Here is a 12,104-nt window from a genome sequence, read left to right on the forward strand (position 1 = left end):
GCTTCCACATTTTAATATTTTAAGCTAATAATCACAAGCTCTATAATGTTCTCATGTTGCACACAACTGCCTTATCAACTTGCTTTTAGGTGTCTCCACCAATTAATGTTGGTGATAAGTTTTGTATTTTATTAATGTCGGATTTAGTAACTTTCATGTATGTCTCTTGTGTAAAACAAAAATACTTAAGCATTTTATGTTTATTGCAATATTGTCTTTATTATAAAGTTAATTGATTTAACATTTTACATTTCAAGTTTTATGATTAAGAGTAGCCGTGCAACTCACGGGCTCTTAAAGGCTAGTTTATTAATAATGTACAAGTAAATAATGTCAATTTATAGAATCTTAATAATCATTATGAGTAGAAAACTCCTACAAAGAGGTAATACGGAGTAACAAATATTGATAAATATTTGACTCGATTAGTCATCTTATATAAACAATCCCTCGTTATCTTTCCCTTAACAAAACACCGTCTTTTTCAACTCTCTTACAACACATATTAGGGTTTATTTTCGTTAATCACCAAAACAACCACGAGCACCAAATTAATCCAATTCTGGGTTCAACTTATATCAAATCAGGTAAATTTTACGCTCTCAACATCAATCTTCAAAGAAACACAGTTCTAATCACAAAATCCCATTGCTTTGATCTACTTACTAATTGAAGCACAATTCAGTGCCTAATTGGGTACATTATTGTATAAAGTACTTAACTTTAATACTAAAAGTGAAAAAGATTTGAACTTTATGGAGTTATAAGTTGATAGATCATAAAGATTTGTAAAATTGGTTGCTTTACATGTTTCTTTCATGGGGTTGTTTTTAGCCTTATTTGAAACCTGAAAGATTGCAGCTTTTTTTAAGCACATGACTTCTGTGTGTTTTGACATTTATAGATTCATACATGGATTTATAAAATGTGAAACTTTTTTGCTTTATGAGTTAATTATAATGTTTGTACATTATATATGGATATGGATTAATATGCCTTGTCTTTTGATATTTATGTAGTAGCCTGACAGAGTAATTCACTGATCTGAATAATAAAAATGCTTGCTTCATTTTGGTAAACTTTGTGAAATACTTATCAAAAGTATATGATATTAATTGTAAGTTTAATTATATGATGTACTTGGGGCGGACATAGGGTGATATGAATATTTCTGTAATTGTGTCTGTTTGTTAAATATATAAGAATTTCTATCGAAGATGACTTATAATTCGTTCTAAAAGTTGTTAGGTGATAATGGTATATCCTCGTACGTGACGCTGATTGATGGACCCTGAAAGCAAGAAATTTGGTAAAGGTAAGCTATAAAGTTTCATACCTTAAGCTTAAAGTTCATATTTTTCATTCTCGGGTTTGTATATTCTTCCGTTATTAAGTTTACCATTATGGGAAAGCATTTTCTGATACAAATATCTCATATTGTTTATGGTTACATTGTTTACTTCAACACTTTTTGTGTATGGAAGTTGAACTTTATTCTTAAGCAATCATATCATTTATAAATAAACCATTCGGCTATCTAAAAACTGAAACATTGTAATCCTCTGATTTGTTTTGTTATTTAACGTTTCGTATATGGGTGCCTCAACGAAGTGGGTGCCTCAACGAAGATGTTTTAGGGAAATGTTTGGATTGCTTTTTGTAACTTATCTACTCCCTTCGTCCCAAATTAATAGTCCTCAGACAAAAAGTATACAGTTTAAGAAATGTCATTATCAAACTGTAGTTTTTGTTTACTTTACAGTTTTACCCATAACTTTTCACTTACCTTTTTGTTTTTCATACATAAAGTATGATATTAAAGAACTTAAACTTATTATTTTTATAAATCTATGAAAAACTATTAATTTGGGACAAGCTAAAAAAGAATATTGGACTATCCGAACATCTATAAAAAAGAATTATGAGTCAAATGTACATCTATCCGAACATCCTGAATCAAGTTGATGTAATTTGGATTTTTTTTTTTTTTTTTTTTGTCTCATTTTATATTGATTTTTGTAATCTAGGACCAAAGGAACTCACTGGCGCAGTGGATCTTATACGTTACTATAAATTGTCACCTCACTACGAGTTCTTCTGCAAAAAGTCACTTCCTTTATCGATTTCAGATACACATTACCTTCATCATGTTGTTGGGGACACCGAAATCCGAAAAGGCGAAGGAATGCAATTGGATCAGCTTGTTAACAACACGTCATTTTCTCGAGATAATAACACACGCATAAAACCATTTGACCTTGAAGTCCTTATGGAAGCCTTTCAGCTTAAGGAGTCTGCACCTGTTGAACTTCCATCTGTAAGAAACCAATTATGTTTTTTGCCTTTTTGGGTGTATTTGGTAATGGGTCTAAACGGGTATGTTTAATGGTTGAAACGGAATGGGTTAGGTTGACTGGAAACACCGATTCTTCATTTTCAATAAATGGTTTGTTAAAATTTAGTTAAACACAAAATATGTTTCTTACATTGGTTAATTAATTAATAATTATTTGCGTAATATAATTATTTATTTGCATATAGGCATCATGGTTGCAAATATCACTACTCGGGGAGTACTCGGTCGACTTTTAGGGAGTACTCGGCAACTCGGGTAAAATTTGGATGTTGACCAAGTTTGACTTTTGACTGATTTTGACCGGTTTTCCAAGTAATCCCGAGTATTGACCGAATTTTTACCGATCTTCCTACTAATTCCGAATTTGACCGAGTACTTGTCTCCGGGTTTAAAAAACCGAGAACTCGCCGAGTAATTCCGAGTTTCGCAACACTGATAGGCATATATCAACGTAAAAGGTTGTATGCGTTATACAGTTTGGGTGACATTTGACCCCTTTGACCTTTTTTTTTTTTTTTTTTGTTATAATAAAATATTTTGGCTTGGACCGTTTCACCGTTAGGTACAAATTATAACCCAAATCATCCAATTCATCTGTTAATGAATCGACATTGCTAGCTTTACTTTTGCATTTTTGTGATATCCCGGTTATATACATTATTTTGTTTACTTGTTTTGTAGTCTGAGAAAGGGATGCCTACTATAGCTGGAAAATCAAGAAGTGAATCGAAGGACAAGGAAAAAAAGCATAAAAAACACAAGGATAAAGAACACAAGAAACATAAACATCGGCATAAAGATAGAAGTAAAGATAAAGACAAGGAAAGAAACAAGGATAAGAGTAGTCATCATGACAAGGTTATATGCATTTCACGAATAATTAGTGCGTCAAATGTAATTACAAAGCTTATATTATTTGAATTTTTGTAAAAGTACACTTGAGGGATTTTGAAAATATTGCTTGAGCTATATTTCTAATTTTACCACACCGTTAGAGATAAAACATAACCCAAATTGACCCTTTCATAAATTATTTGGGTCGAAATTGCCACGTCTAGATCAGTAATTAACGGTGTCATATTAAATTGGTTGCAGAAAAGGAAGAATGATGGAATCGAAGATGTCAATTACATTCACGGGCAGAAGAAAACTAAGGTAACTGAGATGTATGTAAATGGTTTCTTTATGAACGTGAACATATCTTTTTATCTCCTTAATTATCCTGTTTATTATGCAGCATAAAAGCTCAAAGATGGATGAAATTGGGGCGATAAAGATAGCAGCTTGAAGGTGGTTTGTGGTAGATATAGTTGTTTTTCCGCATATTGCTAAAGAAATCCGAAGACGCTTTTATGTCTTGTAGTCAAGCTAATTGAGGTACCAATTTATTACCATACAAGCATAATCATGTAAAGTAACAATTATATGCACCGTTGTAAAAGTTGTCCGAGTCAGCCGACGCATCGGTTAGGGGACTAGCCCGCCCCGAGTTGCTCAAAAACTCCTTAAAAGTCGGTCAACACTAAAAAGTCAGGTCAAAGTTGGTTTGGAGACTAGCCCGCCCCGAGTCCCAACATGTCCCTCCAAGGGATTCTAGTGCTATGAGATAATGATTAATTGTTTACGTATGATCATGATATGCATAGTATGATATGCAAAGTGATTAATCGGCAAAACTTTGTATGATACTAGGAAGAGATCAAGATTTTGTATTTTGCATTTGTGTAGTGTTTGACTTTGATTTAGATGTGTTGACTTTTGACTTTGACCTTTGACTTTGACTTTTGTTGACTTTTGCGTGAAGGTCGTGAGCATTAAGCATGTGATACACTATGACCCGACCTATTATGTTAACTTACTCATTCCCGACTCGCAACTTTTTCAACCTTGATTGTATGTCAGTTTCATCAATGAATACAGTTTTTCTTTTTTTTTTTTGCAGAAACAATTCCGGGACTAACTAAAGAGGTCCGAGAAGGTGAATTCACCGTTAAAGGAGTAGTATTTATTCAAGGTACAAGTTGTTACAAACTAATCTTCATTGTATTAGTTTGTATCATAGTCAGGCTTTCATATATTTATTACATTTTCATTCCTTTTATTTGGTTTATTATTAGTGGTACATTGGATTGGATATATATCATTAATCCTAATCATTTTTTAAAAGACCTTTACATCAGGTTATATGTAGCTTCAGTTTACCAACATTAACATACTTTTGTTCTTTTAATGGGTAGGCAAGTCATTTATATCGGATCGTCGTGAATGTATAGTAATTTAAATCACTATGCTCGAGTTTCTTGTGGTTACACGTCGATGTATGATTCTTAAATTTATAGTTTTTCGAATCGTATTTAACGTTTATTATTATTTCAGATAATAGAAACTAGCATGTAATGAAAATTACCAGTTTTGATTTACGCGTGCTTTGGTGTGTCATTCAACTTGATCGTTTTGGTTGCTTGATCTCGGTCTGTTATAACATGTTGTAGACCCGGTGTCATTGATGTTGGTTATTTATTTTGTTGACCGAGTTTAGTCATTGTCTGGTTTGTAGTTCCTAGTATGTTTTGTTATTGCAGGTTTCAATTTGGTCAATGTGATGTATAATTTTTATTCATCTTTTTGATGAAAAGCTCATTTAATTTATCCATTTTTCGCCAAAAATAAAAGATAACTCGGTCCATAAAATACATATCTGTTCATACAATCATCATAAAAACACTTGTTTCAATCTTATCATTTTTGATATCAAAGATTTGAAGTTACATATTACTACCATATAATTAAGACGGTAAGAACATGAACGAAATCATGAAACATAAGAAACTTTTGAACCAATTTTTTAAAAATCAACCAAGTTTCATATTCGTTTAGTTGCAACAAATATAACTACATTATTTATCCCACTGATGCAGGATACGGGGGATAAGAGAAGGTGAAATTTAGACAGTTGCACCTTGATCTTACGGTAGAGATATCGCTTTCAAAAGGATCAACGTCTAGTGACTGTAACACATACAAATGAGCAATCTAAATATCATATCAAAAACTGACTTAAAGTAAACCGAATAACACATGTTAAATATATTAACTCAAAAAATGGCAGCATTTTCAAAAACTAGTAAGTAATGCTTTAGGCTTTGTTCCAGAGATTTTTATTAAGGGAAAGGGAGAGAAATGAAGAGGGAGGTATATGATTGAGAAGAAAGGGAGTGATTATAATCTTAATTTTGGTGTTCCCTAGTTTGAAAGAAATGAATGGATTAGAGTATGAAAAATCAAGTGAATGTTGTCTCTTCCCTTTCAAATCAGTCCAGATCAGTCCAAATTCGACGGATGAGAATGTTACTAATTATCATCCCCCTTCCTTCCTCTTCCATCAACAAAAATACTCTGGAACACCCATTTATTTTCATCTCCCTTCCAAAACCATTCTTTTCTCTCCAAATTCATACTCGAGAACACAGCCTTAGCGGTTGATTTTCTATATAGTCTCATTAAAATTTTCAGGTTTAAATCTCACTAGCATATGACATAAATTATCAGAAATGGTCCCAAGACGATCTAATTAACCGTGTACAATTTTTATGAGACTATTTTTGTTGTGTTATGATAAATATATAAATGAATATAAATATAATTATATATAAATAAATATATAAATATAAATATAATTAATTATATATCAAGAAAATGAAAATATATATATACACTTGGTAGATAAGAATATATATGTCCATCCTTGCAAAACAAAATGGATTTCAAAAGAGAGAGAAAACATGTAGAATATGAAAGATTTATAGGACACACAAACATAATATAGAACCTCAACCACAACCATAAGATTAGATTGGATGATAGATGGATAGGCTTATCTCAACCTCATGCACACTCATTTTAAACACTATAACCTTACAAACACACCTCTTGCAAACAAACCATCTCAACCATGGCTTCTGCAGCCTTTACTATGGCCAATTCTTCTCTTCAGGTTTATTCTTTATCTACATTTATATACATACATTTTCTTATTATCTGTTAATGTTTGTACATGTTTTAATTGGTTAACTGTAACATTGGTTAACTATTATATACAGGTTAATGGTAAAGGATTATCTGAATTTACCGGGCTTCGTAGCTCGTCTGCTCTTCCTTTTGGAAGTCGAAGATGCTCGGACGATTTAGTCTCCATGGTTACCTTCCAAACTTCTTTTGTAAGTGCATCAATATATCAATATATAGACTCACTCATTAATCAAGTTGTTATTGATCTGCATAGGTTAGTCATGTCACATGTGTGTATATTAATTGTTATTTATAATGTATGGTTGATGGTTGGTTAAGTAAAATAATCTCTAGGTAGATTATGTTATATTAGTAACACAGTACCATCAAACTACATAATCCCTTTTCATTTAGTTTACTACGGAGTATTAATCTATAATCTTTATGAATGATACATGTAACAGCCTAAAGTTTAAACATATAGGTTAGCCAATAACTTAAGATCACAACTTAATATCGCGGTAATAAAGCTCACAACTTTAAGCTTATTAGGTGATCGAATTTCTTTTCCGGTGAGATGATTTGTTATCTCAAGATAGCCTATTGGCTGAAGTCTTGATATCCTTACAATAGGTCTCGGGTTCAAACCTCACAAATGAGTAAATGACATATCTTTGGGTGACCCGAAACGATTAAATAGTTGGCATAATATGATTTTGCATACTAAACTTGTAAAATCAAAACTATTACTACTAACATATGTTTTCAATAAAGAATTTTCTTTTTGTTTTTTATTTTATTTGTACAATGATGTGATTACTATTAATAAGGCAAGAATTGGGTTACCAGGTTGGTACAGGCAAGGGTACTAAAGGACCTGTGGAAGCAAAACTGAAGGTAGCCATTAATGGATTCGGGCGTATCGGAAGGAACTTTTTGAGGTGTTGGCATGGAAGGAAGGACTCACCTCTTGATGTCATTGTCATTAACGACACTGGTGGTGTCAAACAAGCCTCCCATCTTCTCAAATACGATTCCACTCTTGGCATTTTCGATGCAGATGTTAAGCCTTCAGGCGACAGCGCCATTTCTGTCGATGGAAAGATCATCAAAGTCGTCTCTGATCGTAACCCATCCAACCTCCCATGGGGGTACGTAAGCCGACTCATTCTTCTTTTTATAATGATCGTCTAAGATACACAAAAATCGAATATGGTAATTACTGTTACTGGGAATAACATTTGTAATGTTGACTACACTTGTTGATCAGAAGATATGATGATATGGCTGCCAACTCATCAAATTGATGAGGTGGCGTCTACGTGGATGCCACCTAGTGGACAGACTGTAACCTTTTCAAAAAATGAATCCTTTATAGGCACAAAATGTTCAAGGATTTTGCTAACGACGGCTCTCTAAACAGTCGTACATTCATGTAACCGTCACTATTAAATTAATAAGTAAACGCAAGGTACAACTGTGTAAAGCGTGTTAACGACAGCTCTAAGGGCTGTCGATATGGGCAATGGCAAAAGTGATATTGATTCTATTATGAATTTGTCTTTCATGTGACATTTTACATCAAACCTTACATGCTGTTAGCTGCACTGGTTATTTCTGTTACTAATACCATAAGAATTGAATTTGATGAAATGAACAAACAGGGAAATGGGGATTGATTTGGTGATAGAAGGTACCGGAGTTTTTGTGGACAGAGATGGAGCTGGGAAGCACATCGAAGCCGGAGCTAAGAAGGTTCTCATCACTGCACCTGGAAAAGGTGACATCCCGACTTATGTTGTTGGTGTCAACGCCGATTTATACAACCATTCGGAAAACATCATTAGCAATGCTTCCTGCACCACCAACTGCCTTGCTCCTTTCGTCAAAGTTATTGACCAGAAATTCGGTAATTTTATATTTCCCGTTTCAGTTCTTGTGTTTTCCGTTATACATTTTCAGGGCGAATGAATAATAAAACTAGGATTTTGCTAACAACAGCTCTTAGGTTATCGTTACCACGCTCAAAATACTTGTAAATAATAGTTAGTTATTAACTTTATGATGTCAGTTACCTGTTTGGTACAGTTGTTTTAAGCGTGTCAACTTGTTAGCAAAATCCAAAAAACTTATATTATGTAAAAGATAGAATATTCAAATAATTTACTATCTCAACAAGTTAATATCATGTACGAGAGGTCTCAGGTTCAAACCTCACTAGCAGCATATCTTGTTGCATACAGGAATTATCAAGGGAACAATGACCACGACTCACTCGTACACCGGTGACCAACGTCTATTGGATGCTAGCCACCGTGATTTACGACGTGCAAGAGCTGCAGCGCTCAACATCGTCCCAACATCAACTGGTGCAGCAAAAGCAGTCGCACTAGTGTTGCCGTCACTCAAAGGGAAGCTAAACGGGATCGCTCTTCGTGTACCCACTCCTAATGTATCAGTAGTGGATCTAGTGGTTCAAGTCACCAAAAAGACTTTTGCAGAGGAAGTAAATGCTGCTTTCAGAGAAGCTGCAGACAACGAGTTGAACGGTATTTTGTCTGTATGTGACGAGCCGCTTGTATCGGTTGACTTTAGATGCAGTGATGTGTCGTCAACTGTTGACTCTTCGTTGACCATGGTTATGGGAGACGATATGGTGAAGGTGATTGCGTGGTACGACAATGAATGGGGTTACTCGCAAAGGGTGGTTGATTTGGCTGACATTGTTGCTAATAACTGGAAATGATCAAAGTACGTAATGAGCTTCGATTAATCGATCTACTTGTTTTTGTTATATATTTATATATTTACATATGTAATGTAATGTGATTTAATCAGAGTTTAAAAAATTTGGAATAATTATTCAAAAGTGAAATAAGAGCTTTCCTTCCTTCCTTAAAGAACTTCATATTTATAGAATTAGCAAGACTATTCAATAGATGAACATTTGTTCTTGTTAAATATGATTTCTGCTTCTTAAATGAGAAGTGATGACATGTAATTGAACACTTAATAGAAGTAATTTTTAAAATGGGTCAGATATTGTGAAGTTATCAAGACCCTAACAACTTAGTTATGTTGGAAGGTTTATAATTAATACTTGGCTGTAATAACCTTTTACTTAATGTTATCATAATTATTACTTCTTCTTTTTTTTTTTTTTTTGCAAAAAATAAAAAATAAATAAATAAATAAACAGTAATATAATTAAATGGATCCGAGGATCAAACACGGTACATAACTGAAACAACATGACTGATAATAAACCTAGTAAACACCCGCAACATATGGGAAAACCAATAAACAAACAAACCAAACTAGATCTAGCCACCATTCACCTTAACCTAATCTTTATTGTGCACTTCTTAGAGGTTCAATCTATGTATGATTTTCCGATTCGGTCTCCTAAATTGCCAATGATTCAACACATATAACATCATATTGTTTCAAAGCTGCAAACAGAGAAGGATAGGAGTAGTTTACTTTTTTGGTTAATTCTGTTGTTGGGTGGAATATGCATATTGTTGTTAATATGTACATTTATCATACTGTAGTACAAGCCTACTACATCATTTATTCATTGTTATTCTCAATTGATATTATTTGCTATAGTTGGTTTTAATTGTTAATATCACTTACTATCATAACTAGCACCTGAGTGATCTAATCGTCTCTAAAATTCTGAGACTAAGAACATATCAATTTCATGATAAACAAACTCAAACATCACCTTAATAATCAATTAAGAAAGAAAAAAAGACAGAGAGAATAATACATGTATGACGAAAATGACTAAACCTTTAGAGAATTTATGCAAAAAGAGTTCAAGTTATCTTTTTCAAAAAAATTAATCAAACTTTTCAAACATCAAGACTTTTCTTTTTCGCGAAGGAAACTTCTCTAGCGACTACCACATTGGGTCTCAACTAGCGAGTAAAACCCCTGAGTGGCAAGTCCCCGGCGACGAGACCCGTAACCGGGTGAATTGCGCACATTGACGCACCTTCCGGTCAAGAGCCCATTTTAATACCATCTTGGGCTTTACCAAGATTCGAATATGAGTTTCTTGTTTCACAGGAAACTAAGTGGCCACTGGGCTATGCCCAACTGGTTCAAATACCCAATACTTTGAATTTGTTACTAAAAAAAGAGCCAAGTTGGATAGGTCTCAATGGGGAAAAAGACCAAGAAACTGAAGGATTGTAACTGCATTTCCTCTGCCTTTTCTGTTTTATTTATTTTTTATTTTTTTATAATTTTTTTTTATTGCAGTAGTTTATTTATATGTGGTATTTTTTAAGTTCTTAGCTTTTTTAGAGTCAGTTTTTTTTAGCTTCAGCTGAAGGTATGACTGTAACCATCTAAATACATTATATATCTGTAACATATAATAATGTTATATCTTTGTTGCATGTAGTCTCTTTCTCAAGATGTACACATGCATACCTAATGAATTCTATAAATTAACCCCTGATCTACGTAATCTAATACATCTTTTTTTTTTTTTTTTTTTTTCCATATTGAGTCCCAACTAACGAGTAAAACCCATGAGTGACAAGCCCCCCGAGCAATGAGACCCGTAACCGGGTGAATTGCGCACATTGGCGCCCCCTCCGGTCAAAATGCCATTTTAATACCATCTTGGGCATTACCATGATTCGAATATGATTTCTTGCTTCACAGGAAACTCAGTGGCCACTGGGCTATGCCAACTGGTTCAAACACCCAAGACTTCGAATTTGTTACTAAAAAAAAGAGCCAAGTTGGATAGGTCTCAATCAATTAGGGGAAAAAGACCAAGAAACTGAAGGATTGTAACTGTTTAATGAATATATATATCTACGTATTACTTTCATAGTTTCACTTTTCATATCCCTTTTGGCATCCAAAATAATTAAAATTGTTATAATTTAATACTTTATATGGCATATATGCTACTAATATGAAGGAAGATACTAATATGAAAGAAAAAAGAAGAGATTAAATTCTTATTCAAGAATGGTGTTCATATCCTTACAATTGAGTGAGTATTTATAATACTAAAAGTTAACTGTACATTACTCGTTTTCACAATCAATTATAGAGTAGGTGAAATAGTAATCAATAATTCATAATTTTACTGTGCATAATTATCAATCATCTCTATTCATCTGCATGCGTACAAAATGAGAATCCATCCATATCGTAACACTCCCCCTTGGATGATAATTTTGGTTCGTTAGAGATCAACTAGTACTGCCTCGTTAAAAACCTAACCCAGTAGGATAAAAACTTTAGCCAAGGGAAAAAGAGTGCAGCATAGAGTTGACTCCCCCTCAAGTGGACATCGTTGAGCTGTTACATCTTTTGAGTATGCCTCATGCCAATATTATGAACGTGTGTTCTGAAAACAGCAGTTGGAAATGCTTTGGTTAAAAGATCGACAGAGTTTTTGCTAGATTGAACATATTTTATTTCAATATGGTTGTCCTTGATGAGTTCTTGAGTATATGAGAAGAATCTAGGAGGTATGTGTTTTGTTCGGTCACTTTTGATATACCCTTCTTTCATCTGTGCTATGCAAGCTGCATTTTCTTCATAGATAGTTGTTGGACTTTTATCGCGTTCTAGTCCACAAGAATCAGTAATGAGTTGTGTCATTGATCTTAACCAAAACATTCCCGAGTGGCTTCATGTAATGCAATCACTTCGGCATGATTTGATGATGTTGCAACAAGTGTTTGTTTTTGAGAACGTTATG

The 12,104-nt window shown here is 33.6% G+C and overlaps 2 protein-coding genes across 5 annotated transcripts; both read left to right on the forward strand.

The window, feature by feature from the left end:
* The first annotated feature begins 457 nt into the window (after positions 1–457).
* On the forward strand, positions 458–4,681 carry LOC139877059 (mediator of RNA polymerase II transcription subunit 19a-like). Of its 3 annotated transcripts, XM_071864466.1 has the most exons (8): positions 466–587; positions 1,242–1,315; positions 2,028–2,317; positions 3,038–3,214; positions 3,452–3,511; positions 3,594–3,733; positions 4,299–4,370; positions 4,594–4,681. In XM_071864466.1, exons 2-6 carry the CDS (start codon positions 1,285–1,287, stop codon positions 3,642–3,644), a joined length of 609 nt encoding a protein of 202 aa, XP_071720567.1. In that variant the 5' UTR covers positions 466–587; positions 1,242–1,284; the 3' UTR covers positions 3,645–3,733; positions 4,299–4,370; positions 4,594–4,681. The 3 variants fall into 3 exon arrangements, with proteins under 3 accessions (XP_071720568.1, XP_071720567.1, XP_071720566.1); XM_071864467.1 differs by lacking the exon at positions 4,594–4,681 and having other exon boundaries at positions 458–587; positions 1,249–1,315; positions 4,299–4,586; XM_071864465.1 differs by lacking the exon at positions 4,594–4,681 and having other exon boundaries at positions 4,299–4,586.
* Positions 4,682–6,199: 1,518 nt separating this feature from the next.
* Positions 6,200–9,254, forward strand: LOC139877486 (glyceraldehyde-3-phosphate dehydrogenase A, chloroplastic). Of its 2 annotated transcripts, XM_071864911.1 has the most exons (5): positions 6,200–6,350; positions 6,457–6,573; positions 7,214–7,515; positions 8,029–8,273; positions 8,608–9,254. In XM_071864911.1, the coding sequence occupies exons 1-5, from the start codon at positions 6,309–6,311 to the stop codon at positions 9,108–9,110; spliced, it is 1,209 nt and encodes a 402-aa protein (XP_071721012.1). In that variant the 5' UTR covers positions 6,200–6,308; the 3' UTR covers positions 9,111–9,254. The 2 variants fall into 2 exon arrangements, with proteins under 2 accessions (XP_071721012.1, XP_071721013.1); XM_071864912.1 differs by lacking the exon at positions 6,200–6,350 and having other exon boundaries at positions 7,214–7,519.
* Positions 9,255–12,104: the final 2,850 nt, after the last annotated feature.

This window comes from Rutidosis leptorrhynchoides, chromosome 11 (genome assembly GCF_046630445.1).
Source record: "Rutidosis leptorrhynchoides isolate AG116_Rl617_1_P2 chromosome 11, CSIRO_AGI_Rlap_v1, whole genome shotgun sequence".
NCBI lineage: Eukaryota > Viridiplantae > Streptophyta > Magnoliopsida > Asterales > Asteraceae > Rutidosis > Rutidosis leptorrhynchoides.

Excerpts from the sequence above, each read along its gene's own strand:
- LOC139877059 (XM_071864467.1), top strand. The coding sequence starts at position 1,285 with ATGGACCCTGAAAGCAAGAAATTTGGTAAAG. Across the intron at positions 2,318-3,037 it reads CACCTGTTGAACTTCCATCT|TCTGAGAAAGGGATGCCTAC; the intron begins GTAAGAAACCAA and ends CTTGTTTTGTAG. Across the intron at positions 3,512-3,593 it reads ACGGGCAGAAGAAAACTAAG|CATAAAAGCTCAAAGATGGA; the intron begins GTAACTGAGATG and ends TTTATTATGCAG.
- LOC139877486 (XM_071864911.1), top strand. The coding sequence starts at position 6,309 with ATGGCTTCTGCAGCCTTTACTATGGCCAATTCTTCTCTTCAG. Across the intron at positions 6,351-6,456 it reads TGGCCAATTCTTCTCTTCAG|GTTAATGGTAAAGGATTATC; the intron begins GTTTATTCTTTA and ends TATTATATACAG. Across the intron at positions 8,274-8,607 it reads AGTTATTGACCAGAAATTCG|GAATTATCAAGGGAACAATG; the intron begins GTAATTTTATAT and ends TGTTGCATACAG.